Genomic DNA, 25,559 nt, shown 5'->3' with positions numbered 1-25,559 from the left:
TTGCAATTGTATAAGACTCTGGTGCGGCCGCGTCTGGAGTATTGTGTGCAGTTTTGGTTGCCATACTATAGGAAGGATTTGGAGGCACTGGAACGGGTGCAGAGGAGGTTTACCAGGATGCTGCCTGGTATGGTAGGAAGATCGTATGAGGAAAGGCTGAGGCACTTGGGGCTATTCTCATTGGAGAAAAGAAGGTTTAGGGGTGACTTGATAGAGGTGTACAAGATGATTAGGGGTTTAGACAGGGTTGACCATGAGAACAGTTTTCCACGTATGGAGTCAGCTATTACGAGGGGGCATACCTTTAAATTAAGGGGTGGTAGGTATAGGACAGATGTTAGGAGTAGATTCTTTACTCAGCGAGTTGTGAGTTCATGGAATGCCCTGCCAGTAGCAGTGGTGGACTCTCCCTCTATATGAGCGTTTAAACGGGCATTGGATAGGCATATGGAGGATAGTGGGCTAGTGTAGGTTAGGTGGGCTTGGATCGGCGCAACATAGAGGGCCAAAGGGCCTGTACTGCGCTGTATTTTTCTATGTTCTATCTACCGCTCTGCCCTCATCAATCCTCTTTGTTACTTCTTCAAAAAACTCTTATCAAGTTTGTGAGACATGATTTCCCATGCACAAAGCCATGTTGACTATCCCTAATCAGTCCTTGTCTTAAGGATTCCCTCCAACAACTTGCCCACCACAGATGTGTCACTGGACTAGTAATCTGATACTCCAGGTTAATATTTTTGGGGACATGGGTTTGAGCACCACTGTATTGTTAGTGAAATTTGAATTCAAAAAAACAAAGCTAGTGTCATGTAAATTATATAACTACTATTGGAAAATCATATAATTGCATCCAGTTCATCAATGCCCTTTAGGGAGAGACATCTACTATCACTACCTGGTCTAGTCTACACATGACTACAGATCCACAGCAATGTGATTGAATCCTAACTGCCCACTGAAATGGTCCAGCAAGCTACTCAGTTCCAGGGTAATTAGTGATGAGCAACAAATAATGATCTGGTTATTAATACTCTCATTCCATAGCAAATGGAATGTAATCATTTATTGCAAGATAAGGTAAAGAAAATGTTGCTGCAATTATATGAAGCTTTAATGTGTCCACTTCTGCAGTAGTGTGCACAGTTTTGGTCTCCTTCCTTAAGGAAGTGTATATTTGCATTAGAGAGGATGCAACAAGTGTTCCTGGGGTGATCAAGTTGCTCTGCTAAGTACGGGTACACAATCATTTATCTGAAATCCTTGGGGCCAGTTGTCTTTTGGATTTTGGAATGTATAGCAATTTCAGAGAAATTTTTTAAAAAAATTACCTAACAGCTGATGCATGTGTGAATAGTACACACGTGGAGACAATTGACTCCTGCCAGTGCTGGGCCATGATGCCATGTCACGTCACATCTGAGTGATGTGGTTCGAGTGGGTGTGGAGTTGGGTCACCTGTTCGCACACCAAAATGACACTCCACAGAACAAATTTGGGATTTTGGAGCTTTTCAGATTTCGGACAAAGGATTGTGGGCGGCACGGTGGCACAGTGGTTAGCACTGCTGTCTCACAGCGCCTGAGACCTGGGTTCAATTCCCGACTCAGGCGACTGACTGTGTGGAGTTTGCACATTCTCCCCGTGTCTGCGTGGGTTTCCTCCGGGTGCTCCGGTTTCCTCCCACAGTCCAAAGATGTGCGGGGCAGGTGAATTGGCCATGCTAAATTGCCCGTAGTGTTAGGTAAGGAGTAAATGTAGGGGTATGGGTGGGTTGCGCTTCGGCGGGTCGGTGTGGACTTGTTGGGTCGAAGGGCCTGTTTCCACACTGTAAGTAATCTAATTGTGTACCTGTATTGAATAAATTGAGCCTATATTTTTGAACTTAGAAAAAACGAGAACTGATCTAATTAAAACGTACAATTTTAAACTGTAGATATTGAAATTGTTTCCCTTTCTTGAGTTTAGAAACCAAGGAAATACGCACAGACTAAAGGTATCAGCCATTTAGAACCGAGACGAGAAGAAATTGTATCACTCAGAGCATTCCCCAAAGATTGGGGATGTTCTGTTTTTACATCTACTTAAGACAGAGTTTCGAATATTTTTGGACACTAAAGGAATCATGGGATATAGTCATCAAGTCAGAAACTTTTGACACAGATCAGTCATTATCTAACTGAATTAGTATAACTGACCTCTTAATGTTGTTAGTAAGATGTTCTCTCGATGATTTGTGTTACAGGAAATGCCGAATAAACCAGAGCACCTTCAAATGAACCAAACCAGAAATAGAATGAACGGAATGGGCTGCTAAAAAGGAAGGGAAGGTGCAACTTCTTTAATGAATTACAGTCAACCACTTGCACTTGTAATTGTAACACACACAAATTTTAACAAAACTAATCACTAGCTAACAAGAAGTTGCATAGAGAATCAAACTTTGATGTTAATCTGTTGTCTTATTTAGAATTTTGTTTCAAAAAACAGGTAGTAAACATGGCTGGAAACTGGAAAACCGTTACACTCTGAATCATTTTCTGGCCCTTGGCTTCGTGATCAAACTTTCTCATATTTTCAACAATTTCAGCCACATTCCTTGATACAGTCGTTATGGACAATCAACAGTGAGTTCAGGCAAAACCTCTGCTTTCTTTATCTTGAGATTTGATTTAATAGTTTTGAAGAAAAAAACACTGATTCTTCCCCTCACATCTCCAAATAAAAAAAATTACGCTGACTCTCTTCCAAACCACCACCCCACCACTCAGCCCAGGTTAAACTTTCTGGTTCAGGTCTATGAAAACCCCTCCTCATTCCAGTATCAGTCCAAAATGCTCTCTGCTAACACTGCCTGGAGAAACTGAGCTTCAGAAATGCCCAAAACCTTAGGAAACTTGAAACGTTGTACATTTATCTGCACTAAACAAGTATGCACAGGCAGGTATCCTTCTAAATGTTGTGTGTAATACTGACTCTCTGGGGTAGAGTAGTGCACTGGAGATCTAATTCCATGATTTTCAGAATGACCCAAAATGTGAAGGTTTAATGAAAATACCAAAAATCCCAAGTTGCCTCAAACATACCCAGGATGAAAGCAAACTCAACCAGATTTCTTCAGTAACAATAAAACCAAGTTATTGTAACACTCTTAGCTTTAATATGAACAGTAAAAGGATTACCCCATTTGAAACTCACGGTCATCAGGAAAAAGAAAGACAAAATACAATTACTGTAAATGGTCTGGAGAAAACAATGTCAGGAGTGTATAATTCTGTAGCAGCAGCCTAAATCGCACAACTAGATTGACTGGTTCCATAATCCTTTCAATTCTTTAGTGTTGCAGTTAACACTGAGATACCAACAATCAGCTGATAGTTCTCCGTTAGCTTGGTTGAACCAGAGTCTTATTTCCTTACTATTTTAGAATTATTTAATTCAGCCTCGCCAAATGTAGTTTTTCAACTCTTCCAGCACAAAATGTGGGAAAAAAACTTTTCTGAGGGGGGGGAGAAGGGAAATGAGAACAGAAATTGCCAGTGAAACTCAGCAGGTCTGACAGCATATATGGAGGGAAAGCATAGTTTGTTTAGAGTCCAGTGACCTTTCTTCAAAATCCGTTGAGTTTCTCCTCCAAAAGTGGGCCAGTCAGACCTGCCTGAAAGAATTTTCCCCCTTTTCACAGCACAGAAATAAACCAATAAGGATACAGGAGAGTAGCGGTAAAGTCATTGGACAAGTAAACCAGAACTCCAGTCTAATGGTCTGTGGACAGTGTCAAATTAGAATTCAGTAAAAATCTGGAATAAAAAGCCCAACTTAATGTAACCATTGTCAATTGTTATAAAAACTCACATGGTTCACTATTGTCCTTTTCCAAAAAGAAATTTCTCACCCTTATCTTGACTGGCCTACATCTGACATCAAACTCATTACTCTGGAATGGCCTATCAGGGCACTGCAATTAGAGATGGATAATAAACATTCACCCATACAGTGATGCTCACATCCCATGAATTAATGAAATACAATTGGTCAGTATTGGTCTTGGTGCTGGATGTGACCTCCTCCCACCTTCATCTCAGCTGATTAGCTCACTTTTTGATTTCTTCATTCCTCATAGGATATCTAAAAAAAAATGTTTATCCAGCATCCCCTTAACTTCATCTCTGCTAATCACCTCAAATATTCTTTGTTGTGACAGGATTACCATTCTTAGCATGCCAAGTAAAGAGGTTTCTTCTAAATTCTTTATTGGATTTATTCATCACAATTTTATATTTCTTGGCCTCTAATCAAATGGAAGTATCTTTACATTTATCCTAACAAACACTTCCATAACTTTAACGACCTGTATCAAAGCAAGTCTTACCCTTCTCCATTTGTAGTTTATCGCAGATTCATGAGACCACTTGCTCTGTTGAGCCTACAAGATCTTCAGCAAGAACAATTTAACTAGCCCCAGCCCTTGCCTCACTCTTTAATCCTACAACCTTTCCAAGTGTTTACAAGTAAAAAACCCTTTGAAGGCCACATTGGAATCTGCCTCCACTATCCTCTCAGGGAGTGAATTCCAGACTCAAACTGTTCACTGCACAGCACAACGGAAAAAATATGCCTTGTGCTGCCTCTTAATCTTTTGCCACTGCAAACCGTTATTTCGTTATTCTCAATCCATTCACCAATAAGAACACCACTCTTTGTTCTCGGACCCTTCAGGATACTAAACACCTCGAAACAAATCTGGTCTCAACCATTAGTTTCCCAAGCATAATTATCTATACAACTAGAGAAATTGTTTTGATTGAGCCTGTATTTTCAAAAGTTTAGAAGGATGAGAGGGGATCTGATTGAAATGTATAACATTCTAAAAGAGCAGGACAGACTAGGTGCAGGAAATGTTTTCCTTATTCAGGGAGTCTCCAACTAGAAAGGGTGACATAGCGATTAGCACTGTTGCCTTACAGTGCCAGGGATTCAGGTTCAATTCCAGCCTTCAGTGACTGTTTGTATGTTGTTTGCATATTCTGTGTCTGCGTGGGTTTCCTCTGGGTGCTCTGGTTTCCTCCCACAATCCAAAGATGTGCAGGTTAGGCAAACTGGCCACGCTAAATTGCCCATAATGTCCAGAGATGTGTAGGGTGGTTGGATTAACCATGGGAGCTGCAGGGTTACAGGGATGAGATGGGGGTGGGGGAGTCAGAGGTGGGATGCTCCTCAGACTCAGTGTAGATTTGTTGCACCGAATAGCCTGTTTCTACACTGTGGTAATTCTAAGTCAGTCTGAGGATATGGGGCAGGATGGAGATGGGCACTCAGGGTGGTCAACCTGTGGAAATCACAAATTGGAAGCTTAGTACATTCAAGAAATTAGTTTCTTAAAGATATTAAAGGCATCAAGAGATACGGAGAGTGAAAATACGGTTTTGAGATAGGATCGACCATGACCGTATTGAATGGCAGAGCGGGCTGAAAGAGCTGAATAGCCTCCTCCTACTCTTAGTAGCTGTGTACATTTCATTAAACTATTCACTTGGTGGTATTTTGCTCTGTACAATACAGTTTGGAATTGATGTATCCAAGTTCCCGCAGTACCAGCATAAGACGAGGTACACTCCACACTTCTCATAGGCATTTTGATACTAATATGATTTTCCACTATACGATATGGTCTTGATTTTGAAGCCCTGAAACTTCTTCATAATTATCACTAAGTGACGTTTCCTTAACAAGCACTCCAGACAATTCCATCTAAAGCCCATTGGTCAGCCAATTGTAACTTGAGAAGATTGCTGCCCTTATCAAGTATTGGAAGGTTGCTATTCTAGCTCAGCAATTCTGATCGTTTTGAGCTCTGGCACAATGCCCCCCGTGGTTAATGATTAATAAAGGTGTGACCATGGAATATGACATAGTTCCCACTTTCATACCAGTGTTCTCCTCAAAAATGGTTGTTTTGCCCAGCATCTCTTCAAATTAACTCTGATTAACTCTATCCCCCATATTAAAGAAGGAGAAATTGCTTTAACTACCCCCAGCCTTTGCTTTACTTTTTAGTCCTACAACCTTTCCAAGTGTTACAAATAAAAACTTTGAAGGCCATGTTGGAATTTGCCTCCAGTATACTCTTAGGAAGTGAATTCCAGATTCAAACTGTTCACTGCACAGCACAAGGAAAACAATATGTCTTGTGCTGCCTTCAAATCTTTTGCCACTTAAAATTGGCATTTTACCAGAGTAGCCAGAACAGCTCAAGAGCTTAAAGGTATTCCCTTGAATTCAAAGTTTTTGTTTGTTACCAATAAAACATCTTAAAGCTATTTATATGATTGTAGTGTTCTTGCTGAAGAATAAATTTCAAGGGAATAGCAAAGTCACAAAGAAAAGATCAGCCATGTTATTGTTGAATAGTGGAGCAGGCTGAAGAGGCCAGAAGAATATGTTCAAGCATTCAGGACAACACCAAATGAAGAACATCTTGTACGAGCGAGTGAGGGGTCAACGGAGTTGGCTGGACAGCTGGCTTGTGATGCAGAGTCCTGCACAAGTTGAGGTTACCATGATAGACTCTTCTTCTCACCTTTGCCCTTGCTTGAGATGTGGTGACCCCCCACATTAAACCACCACCAGTCCTTTCTCATTAGAGAACAATGACAACTATGGTGACTTTACTTTTAAACAATCCATATTCCACAGCATCAGTTGAAAGCAGACATAGCAACAGTGACCAAATTTAAAGCTATACATATTATGTAAACTTGATGTGCTGAGAAAAATCTAGGCATAACCTCCCACAGGATATCCCACCACCATTGCATTGCCTAAAGAAATCCTAACAAAAATTAAATGGACTCAATTATTTCTCTCCATAGATGTTGCCAGACCTGCCGATTTTCTGTACTTTCAGTATTTATTAGAGGTCTACTGAACTTGTGTTGCATTTTCTGATTTGGGTTGCTAGGGTCTTGGATCAATGAACACAGAAAATAGGTGGATTACACCCTTCAGACGATGGAGCCCAATCCGTCATTCAACATGATCATAGAGGATGAGCTATCTCAATGCCATATACCAATGCTGCACCACACTCCTAGACACCATTACCTCCTGGAAATATATTTTTCTTGATTATATTGAGCGACTTTCCCCATAGCCTTCTATGATAGAGAATTCCAATGTTCCGGAGAAATTTTTCAAATAAGTTCAAGATGGCTTATCACCTATGTTAAATCTATGGCTCCTTGCTCCGAACCTCCCAGTCAGGGGAAATATCACCCCTGTCAGAATTTGTTGTGCTTCAGTAAGATTCCCTCTCATTCTCTCAAGCATGAACACAGGCCCAGTCAACCCAATTTCTTCTCATATGACAAACCGGTCATCCCAGGAATCAGTTTGGTAAACTTTAGTTGTTTCATCCGTGTGTGGTGTCACCAAGGCCCTGTACAGCTGCAGTAAGGCTTCTTTGTACACAAACCCTCATACAATAAAGGCTAAAATATCATTCATCTTTGTTTCGGTACTTAAGCATTTGCTTTCAATGACAAATAGTGTATGATGACAATCAAGCCTCTTTGTGCATCAACCTTTCCCAAATGTCACTAGTTAAATAATAGTCTGCCATCCTAATGTTCCTACCAAAGTGACTTTATCACTCTTATCCACGTTATACTATATCTGCTGTAAATTTATACTTAATCAACTTGTCTAAATCTTGCAAAGCTGTTTTACATCTCATGACGTTCATTTAATTTTGTATTGTCAGCAAACTTGGAAATATTACATTTGTTTTCATCATTCATATAGTTGAAGTAGATTGTGAACAGCTCGGGCCCAAGCATAGCTCCCGCAGCTACTCCCTGCCTTTCTCCGGAAAAATAAATCATTTCATCCTACTGTTTCCTGTCTACAAATAAATTCTGAGTCCATGCCAGTATATTACTACCACTTGTTTTGGTTTTGTACAATAACCTTGAATGTGAGACTTTATCAAAATATTTCTGAAAAATCAAATATATCGCACCCATTGGTTCTCCCTCATCTAATCTGCTAGCTACTTACTCAAAAAATCTCCAACTGGTTTGTCAACATTATTACACAAACAAGGGTTTGTGAAAAGGAAATAATGTTGTACTTTTAAAGTGTCCGATTACTACATTTTTATAATAGACTTTATTTTTTCTGAGGTCATCTTGTCTTTAATTACTAGTATTCTCCCTAATGTTTCTTTTTAAATAGTACCAATTCCACACTTCAATCTGCTAAAATTATTCCAGAATCACATTAAACTCTGTACATTTATCCATTATAGCTTGTGGTAATTCTCACCAAGTAAAGACTTTGCCAGAAGTATTGTCCACTCCAGTTGGATTAACCATCTTTTAAATCTTAATTTCTCACCAGACATTAAGTGCCTTTTGACTACTTGGCAAAGTTCTACTGCAATTATTAGATTTTGTTTATTGTTAAGCTAAGCATTTTCAAAAAATCTCCTTCCGATATTGTTCAATGTTCATTAATCAAAATAATATTAAAACAAAATTATGATCATTCCCATTTTACAAAATTTAGCTGTCAAACAATATTCTGGTTACCCCTCTAACTTAGTTTTAGAAGATTATTTTTCCTCTATCGACTGGGTTGTGGGGCAAATCTAAACTATGATTATTTCAGTCTCCCAGCACATCCAAGAAAACGTGTTTCTTGCTACATAGTTCCATTTGTAAACTGTCAAACTGAAAGAGACTAATATTACAGCAATAAAACTACTCTAAATAGGTGTAATTTCCTAAATGTCCCCATTTAATACAATTTAAGTGCCTGTTCTACCATACTATAGATAAAATCTTTCAATGTTTGTATATCTTTAAGTAAGCAATTGTTTCTGTCTCAAAATATAGGTCACATGTTGGGAGTTTTCAGCATGGTATACCTGAACACAAGGAAAGTGCAACTGATGGACAGAAGAAAATTAAAAGAAATCACAAAGTGACTTTTTTGAAATATCCACAGCACAAAATACACAAGAAAGTCAAACATCATGGAAGCAGTGAGCCCATTTACGCTGACACCACCAATAAAGGCATAAGCAACAAATATGAGAACTTGCCTATTGCACCACCACTACCTGAACATGCATTCTGGAAACATTCAAGTACTTCAGAGCGATCTGTGACTGGCCATTACTCTTTACCATATCTGATAGATCCAGTGAAAGATTCAGGTAACACAGGACTTACATCTTCAAAGGCAAATAACATGAAGGAATACTCAGAACAACTTGAAATCTTGCATGCAAGTGAATATTTGGGCCAAATGTCAAAAAGTGAACAAGCTACAACAGAAACGTCCTCTCCCATAATGATTAACATCAACTCCTATTCTAATCATAGCCATCTATCATCCAGTCAAGACAGTGACATACAAACAAGAGGCAATTTGGTTGGATTGACTGTTAATCAGACTGATTGCACGTATGGATTCAGCTCGATTGCACCACCACTCGCATATGCTGATAACATTGTGAACAGGACTCCTACTTCGCCAATTCAAATGCTGCACTTAGATGCTGATAGTACAGAAGGTACCTCCAGATTACCCAAACAATCCCCATGCACCCAAGTCAGCAATCAACCAGATGTATTTATTTATTCCATCCAATCAGAGGACACTCGTGATGATAATGTGTTGGGTATGGTTCGATCTTCTAACCAAATACGGCCATCTCAGAATGATGTCTCACACACATCTGGACATTTTGTTCAATCACTACCCCCTCAAGCTACTGATAAAACTCAAGGTATGGCATGGCTTCCCATTTGGTCACAGGTTACATATGGAGAACAGTGTACAGCCCAAGGTGAGGGTACTCATTCACACAATGGGGGTGATCATGAAAAGCCAATAAAAACACCTAGAACCAAAATCTTCCATCCCACTGATTCAAAGGGAGAAGTTTCTCTTCAATCAGGGTCAGTTCATCACAGAAATAATAGACACAAAAGAGACAGAAAAGCTAAATCGGTTAGCCAACAAGAATCTTGTCTGTATTTACCTAAACCTTGCCTCAAAGAAACTATCAAAGATTCCTACTGTTTCAGTACTTCATCCAAACTAGACAGTAACAAGCCAAATATATTAACTTCACTCATACAAAGACCAGATGTTTCAGCTGATAATGAACAATCACTACATTATTTTCCTGCCCAATTCCCATATACCAATCTTCAAGGATACACCGGACAAGAAAACACTTCTTTCTTAAAAAGCAACGCTCAACATCAGAAGTCAACAAAAATATCAGTAACTCAAGCTTTCCATGCCCATGACAATAGGCCCAGTTCTTACAATGAAGCACTATCAGTTAACCAGAAAGCAGACAGATACAGAACTAGAAGATCAAGATCAATTAGCCCACAAAAGTCACACTATTATTCTCTTCTATCAAATCCAAATGCACACATTATGTACCCTTACTGTTATAGTGAAGCATTGACACATCATGACAAAGATGCAATAAATAACCAAGTTGCTGACAATGTACAGCATGAATCCAAGTTTCCCATTAAACCATTATCCATCAATGTAGTTGATGGTCAATGGATATCTAATCCTTTCACCCCTATTAAACATAATGTGCAAAGTACTTCTAATTCTTCTTCTGGATCAGTGTTCTGTGGTATTGATAATAAGAAGCAAGATTCATGTGAACGCATGTCTAATTCTTCCATTCTGTCATCAACTACTCATGATAATAGTAATGCACACCAAATATTCAATTCTTCCTACAATTCTCCATTTCCCGTTGATGTTAATAATAGGAATGCATTTGATTTTTCTACCTATTCATTATTTCCCTGTGTGACCAACAATATGAACTGCAAGTCACAGATTCATTTCCAGTCCACTGGCATTAATAAAACATCCAACAATTCATTATGTAGCCAACACAGGTGGACAGTGCGGGCAGCTTCATCACAAACAAAGTCACTGACCTCTGAAGTTAATGACTCAACACATTCATCTTCTCCCACAAAGTCACTGTCCTCTCATGTCAACAACAGAACACATTCATCTTCTCCCACAAAGTCACTGTCCTCTCATGTCAACGACAGAACACATTCATCTTCTCCCACAAAGTCACTGTCCTCTTATGTCAACGACAGAACACATGCATCTTCTCCCACAAAGTCACTGTCCTCTCATGTCAACGACAGAACACATGCATCTTCTCCCACAAAGTCACTGTCCTCTCATGTCAACAACAGTACACATGCATCTTCTCCCACAAAGTCACTGTCCTCTCATGTCAACAACAGAACACATGCATCTTCTCCCACAAAGTCACTGTCTCATCATGCTAATACCAAAGCATGTGTAGATAATGCACGAGATGTGTCTAATTTCAGAAAATTAGTATTTACTCCTGCTGATATTAATACACAAACTATATCATATTCTTCCAATCAGTCACTCCCACTTAACAACAGTGACAATGAAAAAAGTGCATTTCATGTTTCTGTCAGATCATTGCCCATTCATGTTGGTGACAAAAGTCACAATGCTTCCTTTAGTTCATATCTCAACAATGTTGGTGATAATGTCCATGAATCTATCATTCAAAGTAACAATATACAACACATACATACATCTTCCCCTCAGTCATCAACTGACATTGATAACTCTCACCACACCTTGCATACATCCAGACCTTCAATCCCTTCAAATTTTGACAGTCATGTAGAGAATGTATCCACTTGTTCACCTGATCATGTGCTTGATAATATAAAAACAATATCCCACCCTTCCACCAATACAGAACCCACCCTTGTCAACACTAACAAAGAACATATATATAATTTTTCTGATAAAACACCATCAACAAAAGCGGATGATGAATTACAAGATACATCAAAATTGCTCATGAAAACCTCAGCCACACACATTGAAGGTAATGTGATAGAGAACACTCATTCTTTCAATCAGTCATTGCATTTGCAAGTTGATGGTGAGACACAAGATATGTTGCATCCACCTAGCCAATCACCAACATCTCAGATTGATAGTTATAAACAAAGTGCATTTAATTCTGTCACCTATTCATTCACTTCTAACATTGATCATCAACTTTCTAAAGTTCAATCTACTCAGATTGATAGCATGGCACAAAATGTATCTAGCATGTCCATCCAATCATTGGCTATCCATGCAGATGATACTGGACAGGCTATTTCTCATTCTCTGCCCCCAAAAACATCTACTAACATTGGTGAAAATGGTCTTGGTGGATTACAAACATTTAGCTCATCCAGTTCTTCAGTTCAATCTCATTCCATTCCTAACAATGAACAAAATATTCCCAGCTCTTCCACTCATACATTATCCACTTGTGTCAAATCTAATGCAGTACACAAATTCAGATCTTCCTCCAAATCACTATCAGTTTATGGTCATGATGAATGTATAACTTGTACAGCATCAACACTGCCTACAGCTGTGATGCATAATGCACAAGGTATGCATTCACCGAGCAGACCATTGTTGATTCCTGTTCAGAACAAAATATCTCCCATTCATCCACTGCACACTTCTGTAAACCAGAGTGGACGAAGTGCATCTCACCCATCATGCAAAGTGTCAACTCCTCATATTGTTAAAAATGTACAAGATGCATCTGCTTCTTTCACTCAAGTTTCGATCTGTGATGATAATGGGAGAGATGCTGTTTCACTAACATCACTGCCCACACAGAACACAAAAGATGTCACTCATTCCTCAACCCAATCATTCCCCAATAGCAGTGAAAACAGACAACGCATACTGCATGAAGTCAACCCCCCTGTCAATTCACCATCAGCTCACAATGGCTGCACCACAGCCTATTCTATCTGTGCACCATCCACTTTTCCAAATAATACTTTATCCAAAGCCCCCACAAAATCACCTTCAACCTCCACTGCTCAACAAGTTGCATCCAGTTCACCCAAGCAATCACAATACACAGATCCTAGAAATGTCTCCATTCATTCTACCTCCACATCAACATTAACCTCTACCCATTATAATATTCGTGATACAAACAATTCTTCCATGCAATCAACCAATGACGACCCCAATACACAAAGTCAGTCAAGTCCTTCTACCTTATCACTACCGTCTTTTACTGACAATTTGCAGTGTTTGCCTTCTGCAGTCAATCAAATATTAGGGACTCCTGATCACATTCAAGATATATCTACATCTTTCACTCCATCCACCTGTGGAGGTAATAAACAAACTGCTTGTCCGACCAGTAAATCATATCTCAATCCTGGTAATACCAACAATGATGAGGATAAGCAAGATACATTATGTAAATGGAGACAGTCTATTCATTCATCCTCACCCCATGCTTTAGATGATGCAGGAACTGTATCAAGTTCTTCTGTTGGTTCACTCTGGTCTAAAACAGAGAAGAATGAGAGAAGCGCAACTAGCTCTTCCATCAATACACCCTCTGGCTTTGCCCATCATAATGAAAAAGGTGTCTCTGATTCTACCTCTTTACAATCCAAAATAGAAGAACCTCAGCAAACTATCTTCTATACTTCCAATCAGTCATCAACCAACTTTGTCAGAGATAACATATTGCATTCACACAAGTCTTGCCCCAAGTCACCACTCACATCTATCAGTGACGATCAGCAAATTCCATCAACGTCAGCCAGCCAATCAGCATCTGCACACTTGGCATGTAATGCACAAGCTTCTTCCTCTTCCATCAGACCACTGCTCAATCCTGAGAGAAAAGATGCACACATTGTATCACATTCATCCACCAGTCAACATGCTTTCAAGCCTTACATTCACTCACCATCCTCTCAGGCTCTCCTTGACAATACATTAGATGCAAAAACATCTCAGTTCAAATCATTGCCTGCTGATGTTAATGATCAAACTGTTGTTTGCTCCTCTGCCCAATCACTATCAGTCTACACTAACAGCAAAACACAAGATGCAGCAAATTATCCCCAATCACTATCCACCAACGTTGATAATAACTTGCAAAGCGTTTCTACTCCTTCCTCTGAATTACTGCACAAACATAAAAACAGTACAGCTAATATTTCAAGCACCCAATCTCAAAGCATTCCTATCAGTAACAAATCACAAACTATTTCCCATAAACACTCCCATTCCAAGTCCTGCCCAGAAAGCAATCATTTACATGGTGGTTGCTCTTCATCCACCCACTCAACATCCAACCCAGTTACCAATCGTTTACACGGCGGTTGCTCTTCATGCACTCATTCCACGGCCAAATCAAATAACAGTGATTTATATGACAACAGGTCTTCATCCATCCCTTCCAGGTCCAGTCCTGCTGATAACAATTTACACAGTAATTCCAATCCATGCACCAGTTCCAAGTCCAGTCCTGATGGTAACAATCTGCACAGCAGTTTGCATTCACCCAGCCATTCCAAGTCAAGTCCCATTTATCATAATCTTCAGAGTGATTTTAATATGTCCCATTCCAAGTCCAGTCCTGCTCATGATAGTCTCCACAATGATTCCATTTCATCCACCCACTCCAGGTTCAGCCCAAATAATTATAATAATTTATACAGTGGCTCAAGTTTGTCCAACCATTCCAAGTTCAGTCCTATTAGCTATAATCCACATGATGGTACCTATTCACCTACCCGATCTCAGTCCAGTCCCTTTTGTTATAATCGACAAGTTTATCCCAATTCACCTATCCAGTCCTGGTCTAGTTCCGTTAGTAATAATTTCCAAGGTGGGTTTTATTCACCCACTGAGCCCTGGTTAAATACTAACCTAGTTAGTAATAATCCAAGAGATATTTCTTGTTCCTACACTCCCACTCAGTCAAGATCTAGTGGTAATAACTCACAAATTACTCCTTGTCCATCCACGGAAGTTGACCACAGATCAGATATGTTACATGCATTCAGATCTTCTAAACATTCACAATCACCCCATGCTTTTTATAGTGTGATACCAACATCCAGTTTTCCTGCCTATTCATCAGTCAGCCCAGTTAGTGATAATTCAGTACATGTACGCAGGGTTACCCCTAAATCACCAATTTATGTTGACAATGGCCAAAACATTCCACCTAGTTGCACTCAATTATTATCTACTCATGTGCCAGCTGAAGTACCAGATGCTTCTTTTCTTTCTAACCAATCGAGACATACCCATACTGAAGAAATTGCACAAACTAGTACAGAATCTTCCAAGTTTTCCCAAGTTCATCAAGAAGTTCAGAGTGTACAACATGCTTACAGGCAAGCACACAGCTCCAGTGCCGAAATAAAGCAAGATGAATCAGACTCTTCCAATCAAGTAGAATCCCCTCACAGTAAAGCTGAGTCACAAGTTTCTTGGTCTTCATTAGCATCATTCTGGAACAAGTATTGTAAGGATTCTGTACCTAATTATTCATCACCTGCACCTAGTTCCTCTATATTTCCTTCATCCACCAGCCCAGATGATTCATCAGGTGCATGGAGTTCCTCTACCCAATCATTGTGGGCTATGACCAATGATTTATCAAGTACGCCCAGCTCTCTGATCCAGTCATCATCACCCAAGAGTGATGACAGTACTTCATTTACATCTGGATACACAATTACTTCATTGTATGATGAATGAGATGATGACATTTTTAACTGCAAGCTTACTTAGTTTGAAGAAGTGCGTGTATCAGAGGACATCAGAGACATCAAAACAGAAGATTAAGTGGACTTCCACTTATGATCACCATAATATTAACTTTTGCTGATTTCTGCAATCCAGGAATTAAAATGGATTTCTTGTGATCTTATTCTCTCTCAAATATACAAGTTTATAAACGTTCAAGAAAGGCATACTGCGTAGTTTGTTACAAGTTTTAAAACTATACTACGTAGCTTTGTGATTTGACTTTGTTAATTCTTGCCAGTTTGTAGCTAATGAAACTCTTATGTTTCTATTCTAGAGCAGGACTGGCAGCTGTGCTGGTACAAACTTGGTACAGTCTCAGAACCAGCCATCAATCTGAAACATTTATTATCTATAAACTTGAAAGAAATGGAAAGCAAACAAAGGCAAAGAAAGATAGGTGCTGAATTAAAAGGAGAGCACTAGAAAACCTCAGCAGGTTTGGTAGTATCTTTGGAGAGAGATTCAGAGTTAGTGTCTTAAGTATACTTATCATATCGGATTTGAAACTTGGATTATTGCTCTCTCCACAGATGCTGTCAGACCTGATGTTGTGGTTCTCCAACACTTTGTCTTCATTACTAAAAAATAAATGTGGTTTATTGCTCCAGTCTTGTGATAAAGCAAGAGGTTTGGCCTTCTGAACATAATTTGTAACATGTTGTGACTTCCACAAAGCAGACTTTTTTGCAAGGCACTGAATATCTTGGTAATTTCTGGGCCAACTTATGATGGTATAGATGCTTCAGGAGAAGAAAAACTGTACATTGAAATCGTGTTCCAAAATGTTGCTGCTATAATCATTCTCTAATTGCAGAATAGGGCTTCCAGTATATACAAACATTCTAAGTCTTAATAACCATGCTGTTTTTCACAAATAACACTTATAAGTATCTCATCTATCCATTTATCATTCTATTTGGTTAGTGATGATGTCCAAGGTATGTGTAAGTCTTCCCCAAAATCTGCATTGGACATAGTGTAAAGTTAATGTAATTCTTTTAAAAGTAAGATTTCAAGATCCAAGATTTCGATCTTGGAATTCCTTTGCTTCTATGCTTTGAGAAGGAGAATGGTGAGAACAAGGAGGGAATCCTCAACTCAGCCAGAGCATCTACAAAGGGTTAAATGTATGGCTTTCTCCTACAGTACCAATAATTAAAAAAACGAACTGCGTAACAAATGTAACTTTTTAAAAAGGAACCGATTTCCAGTTATTTCTTTTTACCTTTTGTCCATATTCTCGTACATCAAGGAGGTTTATTCATAAGATCAAAAAATCTCAAACTATTTACACAATGTAAAAACTGAGGTTTTTAATCAAAGCATATGTTGAGTTTTTAAAACGAACACCAATTGTGACAACCTAGAATGTATATTACATGAAAAGGACCAAGTGTCTCTTAGTTTTAAAAAAAAGTTTTTGTTATTGAAGAAACTTCATTTTTGTTTAGCAGTTTAAATAATTGTGTCATCTGTAAAATAAAATGTGGGTTTAGGTCTGGAACAGTCACCTTTCTGTACACACTGTAAAGTTCTTTCAGCAAAGTGAAGCTGAAAATTGCGAAGTGCCAATCAGCTCAAGCTTTAAGTTCAACTTCAAACTCAACATTCATAGATTATAAATAACTTACACTTTTATGTGGATATATTTCTTGCTCAACAAATTTAACATTATCAGATGACTAATCATTCCCTCTACTCCCAGTGGTGTGGTACATCACTGACAGCCATTACAAACATAGGTTTCACAGGATGGCAGAGAGAGCAAAAAACCAAGGTACATGTAAATGTAGCCCTAATTGTAACAGCTGGAAACATTTGGACAACAGTTTACAATGCTGAGCTGCGTTTGCCCCTGGTGTTGCCCAGTGAGGTACGCAGACGAGGGTCCCTTGCTTTGTAATGCTCGTTGAAGTCAAGCCTGAAGTTAAGGAAACGGAGACTTTCATCAGAACTTTTTGTCAACAGTACCAGGAATTGCTGAACAATGTCCTAAGGGAAAGAAAGGAAGATTAGTGAAATAAAAATTGGACAGTATTGCAATATGCTACTCTGAAGCTCATGAAGGTGTAGTTTAGCTTAATAAGCATGGAAAAGGTGTGTACTAAGCAAAAACAGGGAAAATTGTCCTTCATCTTTTAGGTTAGCAGCTAAACAAATTAAATCAGCTGTACAAGATTTAGCAAAAGACTAGAGATTTGCCCACAGCCTTGATATCAGAGTTAAGGAGATCATCCAAGCCAGTGACCTGGATGGCTTAGCTAATAAATATATTAACTAAATGAAACTCAAAAACAAAGGTGTACATGAACTGGCTGGATACAAAATATGTTGATTATGGGTAGAACAAATTTAAGTAGGGCAGAATTTTGCACAAATGGGTGATCACCAGCTCCACAGGATGAGTGTTACAGGTGAAACTACAATGCATGAGAGAAAGTTGAAATGGAAATATTGTTCCCATGCTTCTGCTCAAGAGGAAATAATTATTTTTTCACATAAATGTAACATAGATTGCAAGGCCTGAAAACTAGCAATCAGTTGACAAAATTACCTGAGAACTAAAATCATAAACTGTAGGTGCTGAAGTAGATAATTCAGCCCATTGATCCCACTCTGCCATTCAATGAGATTAAGGCTGATTTGATAATCCTCATCTTCACTTTCTTGCAGTACCCCTGTAACACTTTATTCCCTTTATGATTAGGAACCTGGCTATCACAGCATTGACTATACTTAACGACCCAGCCTAGACAGCTCTCTGTCGTAAAGAATGCCACAGATTCACCAGCCTCAGAAAAATTTCCTCAGCTGTGTCTTGAATAGGTAACTCCTTACTCAGAAGACGCGCGCTGGTTCTACACTCTTGCACTGTGGAAACGACCTCTCCACGTTTGCTCTGGCAAAGGTCCATAATAATCTAATTTGTTTCAATTAGGTCTCCTCTCATTCATCTAAATGCCAAATTAGTACAAGTTCCACTTGTTCAATCTCAAACATCCCTCCATATCCAGTAAAAAAAGTTCTCTTTTTTTTATACTCCATTCCCTGTGAAATAAAAGCCAACATTCCACTTGTCTTGCCTATTACCCAGTGAACTTGTGCTTGCTATTTACAATTCATGCGCAAAGACTTCCAAATCCCCATGCTGCAGCTTTCTGCAGGATTTTCCTAGTCAAATAACATTCATCCCATCTATTTTGCCTGCCAAAGTGCATGACCTCACATTTTTCTACATTATACTCCAAGTTATTGCCCACTCATTTAACCTGCCAATTTTCTTTTATAAAATTCTTTTGTTTTTTCCTCACTATTTGCCACCACGCCTATTTTTGAATCATCTGCAAACTTGGTGTTGGTACATTCACTTCTCTTAGTCATTAAAATATATATCGTAAATAATTATAGTCAAAACACTTGTAACACTCCATTAGTTACAGCTTGCCATCACAACTCCCTGCCTTCTATCAGGTAACCAATCTTCTACTCATGCTAATACACAACCTCCAACACCATAGGCTTTTATATTATTAAGAAACTTCATTTTCAGAACCTTATTGATTGCCTTTTGGAAAATGAAACACATTACCTCCATTAGTTCCCCTTTATCTACTCTGCTTGCTACATTCTCAAGGAACTGCTATAAAATTGGTCAGGCATAAATGTCCCCTTCGGGTGAAGCCATGCTGACTTTGCTTGATTATATCAGGTTTCTAAATGCTCTGTTATTGTATCCTGTTTAATAGATACCAACATTTCCCCCATTGACAGAGGTTAAGCTAACTGGCTTATAATTACCTGTATTTTTGTCTCCCATCCTTTTTGAACATAGGTGTTTGATTGGCAATTTTTGAATGCTCTGATTCTTGGATTATTAGAATTGCTTCAACTATGGCTACAGCTACTTCCTTAAATTCTAGAACCATTAGGTGCAAGGGGACTTTTGACCATATTCACTCCATTACTTTCTTTCAAGCAATAGTTACTTGTTTGTGTATTTCCTCTTCTTCATCCCCTTGATTATTTACTATTTTTTGGAATGCTATTTGTACCCTCGACTTTGAAAACTGAAGCAAAGTATTTGTTCAATTCTTGGCACCCCAGTATAATTTCTCCAGCCTGCATCAACTGTTGCCTCTCTCCTCCACTTAAATATTTAAAGCAGCTGTTACTGTCTGGATTTATGTTAATTGCTGATTTTCTTCAATTTGCTTTCTTTTTTCTGATAATTAATTTACTTTGTATTGACTGTATAGTACATTCAATTAAAAAGCCATTAATTTTGCCCTTCTACCTATTGTTCTGTCTTTGCTCTCATCTTTTATTTTCATGGTTGTATGCTGTTCTTTCCGGTTCCACACTCTGAATCATCATCAAAACATTGCCCTACAATGTTGTCTTATCCTTGTGCATTGCAAACCTGTCGCACTTCCCCCCACTCACCCCCCCTCCAACCTCAGACCCTCCCTCCCTCTCGAATTAGTCTCCACCAGATTATTCACTGAAACCAAATATTCTGCAATTCAGATCTGAATGACATACCTGGTAGAAATGGGAACACACACGTATCTGGGAACACATTTTTGGAATTAACTGTTGAAATTCATGAATTCTTTTATTTTCTGCCTCTTCTTCAGCTGTTGTTGTTCCCCAGTTACCCTAAATGAAGAGGAAAAAAAAACCCACTGACATCACTAATCCGACTTGTGTCATTGCAAAAGAACTTCAACATCCTCTAATCCCGTAACGGCAGTCCTCGGAGCAATTTCCAGTTCCTTGGTCCCAAGCCCTGAAGCAATAATATATCTTCCTTGGCCACCTTAACTTCTCAGAGTTGGATCAACACTTTGTGCAGATATTCTGACACCTAAAACAGGACTTCAAAGAGCTTAGGGAGAAGACTGGCAGACGGCTAGTGAGGGGAGATTGTCTTGGGCAGGAGCACATTGGCTGCGTTCTTGACCAGTAGCTCTTGGAGGGGAGGTCTTCACCCTTAAATTGACAGGAGCCTTCAAATCAGGTAATTCAATTTTCCAATGCACAGAAAATTTGGTTGGGTCTTGCATAAGTGGCTTAAAGTGGGGCACCCAACTATCTGTCCACTGGATGGGTCCATTACCTTGCCACAGAAGTCTGGCACTAGATTCAAATTGTTCAAGAATTAGGGGAGATTTTGAAATGGCACTCCTTTAATATTCCTGTAAATGAAATAGCCTTCATGTATCACTGGTGGATCTGATGACCAGTTGGTAGAACACTTGTCTCCGACTCAGAAGGCAGTGTGTTCCATTCAAGAAGATTGACCACAAAATCCAGACTAACACTCCTAGAACAGTACTGAGGCACTGTTCTAATGTTGAACTTGCTATCTTTCAGATGAGAATGAATTCAAGGCCCTGTGATTTGTCAGGTGGCTGTAAGTAGACTCCAAAGTACAACGTGAAGAATAACTGGAGAGTTCCCACTGTTACAATCAATTTTTTTGCCGTAACATTATTAATATAATTATTTGGCTTAAAAAACCACTGCTGTTGATAGGATCAGGTTGTATCCAAATTATCTGACATGTTTGCCTAGATTACAATAGTCACTAAATTTAAAATTTCTCAGTGGTTATCAAATACTTTTGGATATTTTGAGATTCAAGGTATAATATTTCAATCTATTTATGGATTATATCTTATCCACACGATTAGGAGTGTATTAATGCCTTTCACTACACAGTTAAATATTTACAGACCCCCTCGGTTCTGTGGGACACAAAAAGCCCTTCAACAATGTGCACATCCATACCTCTGCTTGTCGTTGCTTCTTAATGTCTGCATAACGAAGCCGGAGATGCAATTCTTCCAGAGCTGAGCGGTACATGGAATCCTGAGCACTTTGAAACTCCAGGATTCGATCGAACAGAGCTCGAAGTTGCGTCAACAGTTCCTTGAATGGACACAGATTTCAGAAAGTGTTGAAATTTTCTCATTTAACAAAGTATTTCAAACTCCTTGCCATTCAGATTAGCAGACTCTCCACAGACACTAAATTCTAAAGCATGAACCTTCGCATTAAAGGTTACTGCTTTCCCTTCCTCCTCACTTACTTGCACTGACTCCTCAGTCTCAGACTGAACACCTCCACCAATCAATAACTAAGCAAATTCTTTGGAAAATCAACAAAAAGTTGTTAAACGTTAAACTAATTTAATTCATTTAAACTGCGGCTGGACAGATGCATGAGCAGATGGGGAGCAGGGGGATACAGATCCTTAGGAATTGGGTGATAAGCTTCGACAGTGGATTTGGATCGGCTCAGGCTTGGAGGGCCGAAGGACCTGTTCCTGGAGTGTAAATTTTCTTTGTTCTTGTTCTTTGTTCTAACCATTTAGTTGCTGAATATGAACATAGCATGTGGAACTTTACAAGGAAAATCTTGATCGGAGTTAACTCTTATTCAGGATAAAGTGAACTTTAAGAAAATAAGTTTCAGTCACAGACCTCTGTGACCAGTAATGTATTTCGTTTTAAGTTTACTATCCCAGTTACAACCTTGTTGACAAACCTTTCACTGTTGGAGAAATTGAGCCCAATGGATCCAAGATCACAAATGAAGTTCACTGTGAAATTGACAAGCAGTTTAACTAAACAAAGCAATATTGTGGAAGAGAAATTGACCAGGCTGACACAGAACTGATTCTCTGCACAGATAGTCAGAATACTCTTCCCAGAACATGCTTTATAGGGGTACAACACAAAGCTGATAACTGTAAAGCAGTTACAGTACAATGGTGAAAATAGTGAAGAAGTTAAAACAAGAATAAACTGAATAGAAGTTAATCAAGCGTCCAGTAGTAGCAATTTATTTGTAACTGACACAGGAGATTCCACCTATCTCTGAGTGGAAAAGAACGTCTGCTAGAGGATTCTTCATTCTACTTTCCACCTGTGCACATATGTGTATGTGTCCCGTCTCCTAGTGTTCAGGTGTGTCCATCGTGTTCCTCTTGCGAGCCAAGTCTTCTGGGGTCCCTCGGTCTGCCTCTTTGTTTATGCGGTATCGGTTTCAATAGGAAATGCCCTGCCCTCAGGGGGTTGTGACTGCAGTGCTAATCTGGGTGGGAGCTGATCGTGAAAGCTGTTTTAAGAAGTGTATTCTCTGGTCTGGGAGTAGGTTAGCCATGTCTGGTTTCTAGGTTAGCCTGTTTGGCCAAGACTAGCGCACTCTGGGTAAGTTTCTGTATGTTGGCAGGCTTGATCTGTTTTGCTGGCCAGCTTCTGTGTTTTTTAGATGGCCATACTGTGGCTGAGCAGGGTGGTAGACCTTTTTCCCCACACTCTGCATCCAATTGTTTTTCTGTCCCTTTTGTCTGATTCAGTGCTCTGCTATTTAACTACTTTTGTATTGAGTTGCAACTTACTCAACTATTCAACCATTCCAGATGTGAAATACAGCACAATATGACTGAATGTTTCAGTTTGTATTCTTGGGTTTGTGTACTACACCGCAAACCTGCCTGGACTGAATTTTTCATTTTTATCTAGCCACCTGAGATTTCAATGAGATTCTCTACCAGTTTGATCAACTGAATGGATTGCTAGGACATTGTAGAGGGCATTTAGGAGTTAGACACATTGCTGTGGCCAAACTCCATAAGCAGAAATGATAACTGGATTTTTTTTCACAACCATTCAAATCTTCCAGAGTTATCAGTTAATTGAATTCAAATGCTCCAGCTGTTATTTCTCCAAAGTGTCAGTCCAGGCCTCTGGATTACAAATTCAGATAAATATTACCAGATTTCTGCAGTTTTCAAGCTGCAGCAACTTGCCCAAGTTCATGTGACAGCATCTTCCACACTGCTCTGAGCTCTACCAGCTCAAGGGCAGCAGATACACTGGAATACCAACGCCTGCAATTTCTCGAAGCATGATACTTTTTGAAGTTGGCACTATAATTGCCATTTCTTTATTGCTGCTGGGTCAAAATCCTGGAACTCCTTCCCCAAAGCATTGCAGATGCCCTTACACACACACACAATGCAACAGTTCAAGGTGACCGGCCAGCCTCACTTCAAGGGTAATTACAGATGATTATGAATGCTGATCTTGCCAGCTATGCTCAAATCCCACGAACAAATATGATTTTTTTAAAAATTGGACTCACCTTTAAATCTCATTTCCATAAAAGAAGGTCAACCTCCTGAACTTTCACTTAATACAGATTCAGATAGCTCCAATAAATCAACAAGACCAATCTCAAACCACTTACTTCAGAATTACTGTCCAGCAGACATCGAGAGATTATCGTGTTGAGGAAACTTTCATGTGCAGCAGTGATTTGATCAAGATCTTGTGCCTGCTGCATTTTATTCCACAGTTCATCCCATGAACATTCCAACACCTGCAAATACACATACCTTGCCTCAATTAGCTTGCAATTACATTCCAGTGGCTTCACTCCAAGGAGGTGCAAGTTTCACATTTACCAAAGTGTCTGATCTTTTCATCTCTACACATGATCTCTTTGCAAAACTGAGATCAGGTTTCCTCATAACTCGAGCCCCTGCCAACAGTCCTCCAAGTCCTTCATGATCTGTACTTCTCCAAACTGCTTGATTCCTTGTGATAGTGATTAAAGATGGACACAAAATTCAGGGTCGATTTTCCTAGACCTTTCAGTATAATTGCTGTATATCATCTGTCCTTTTCCTTACTGTTCTGATAATTTTATATAATTTGTACAATAAACAAATACAATGAGACCTGAAAGAATGTGAAATCCAACTCTGTCAGTTGGTGTTGCTGCTACAAGATGTCAAAGGCTGTGCCAATATCATCTTCCTCATAATGAAGTCTATAACTAAGAGGATATTGAAGGCGGAAATTATACAACTTTGTCTCATTCCTGTAACTACACTGACCCCAACATATCTATGCTGGTCTTTATGCAGCAGCTGGTGTAAAGGACATTGGTGAGGCCTCTTCTGGAATACTGTATCCAGTTCTGGTTGCCCAGTTATAGTAAGGATATTATCAAGTTGGAGGGGGTTCAGGAGAGATGTACCAGAATGTTACCAGGTATGTAAGGTTTAAGTTATAAAGAAAGGTTGGAAAGGCTTGGACATTTCACTGGAGCGTGGGGAGGGGGGGGGGGGGGGGGGGGGGGGGGGGGGGGTGGGGGTGGTGGTTTAGGTATGACTGATAGAAATTTATAACATAAGAAGTAGTATAGGTAGAGTTGATGGTAGTTATCTTTTCGCTAGGATGGGGAATTTCAAGATGAGGGGCAAATTTTTAAGGCGAGAGGAGAGATTTTAAAAAAAAGAGGCAATTTTTTAAAAAATACAGGCGGTGGTTCACATCTGGAATGATCTTCCTGAGGAAGTGGTGGACGAGAGTACAATTACAATGTTTAAAAGACATTTGGATAAGTACATGAATAGGAAAGGTTTGGAGGGACATGGGATAGGAGTAGGTAGGTGGGATTAGTTTAGTTTGGGATTATGTTCAACTGGTTGGACTGAAGGGTCTGTTTCTGTGCTGTATGACTCTGGAGTCATACAGAAAAAAAACCTATAAAGATATTAATAAAACTACCACATACAGCCCTGTGACGTACCGGAATGAATGCCAATGAATGCTACTGGAAGCCTTCTTGAAATCAACAAAAGATGATAACAAGCAGCTCCTTATATTCTAGGCTCTATTAAATGATATTCTGAGGGTAAATGTCCACTCTCATAATGATCTAATAGCCTGGAAACCTATAATTTCTTCAGTAAGGGCAGCGTCTATTTCTGCTTTGATTAGTGTACTTCCACACCACTTAAAGCCACCATCACTTCACCTAACCTTCAAGTA

General features: G+C 39.3%; 1 protein-coding gene across 1 annotated transcript in view; it reads right to left on the bottom strand.

The window, feature by feature from the left end:
* Positions 1-17,039: 17,039 nt before the first annotated feature.
* Positions 17,040-25,559, bottom strand: part of tubgcp3 (tubulin gamma complex component 3) — a 58,071-nt gene continuing 49,551 nt past the window's right edge. The window contains exons 19-22 of the mRNA XM_060826472.1: positions 23,968-24,099; positions 21,502-21,642; positions 20,251-20,367; positions 17,040-17,700 (exon numbers count right to left, since the gene is read on the bottom strand). Coding sequence (XP_060682455.1) covers positions 17,539-17,700; positions 20,251-20,367; positions 21,502-21,642; positions 23,968-24,099 — 552 coding nt within the window. The 3' untranslated portion in view covers positions 17,040-17,538. The remainder of the gene's footprint in view (positions 17,701-20,250; positions 20,368-21,501; positions 21,643-23,967; positions 24,100-25,559) is intronic.

This window comes from Hemiscyllium ocellatum, chromosome 6 (genome assembly GCF_020745735.1).
Source record: "Hemiscyllium ocellatum isolate sHemOce1 chromosome 6, sHemOce1.pat.X.cur, whole genome shotgun sequence".
Classification (NCBI taxonomy): Eukaryota; Metazoa; Chordata; class Chondrichthyes; order Orectolobiformes; family Hemiscylliidae; genus Hemiscyllium; species Hemiscyllium ocellatum.
Note: the sequence above shows the minus strand (reverse complement) of the source record. Positions and strands in the feature narration are given on the sequence as shown.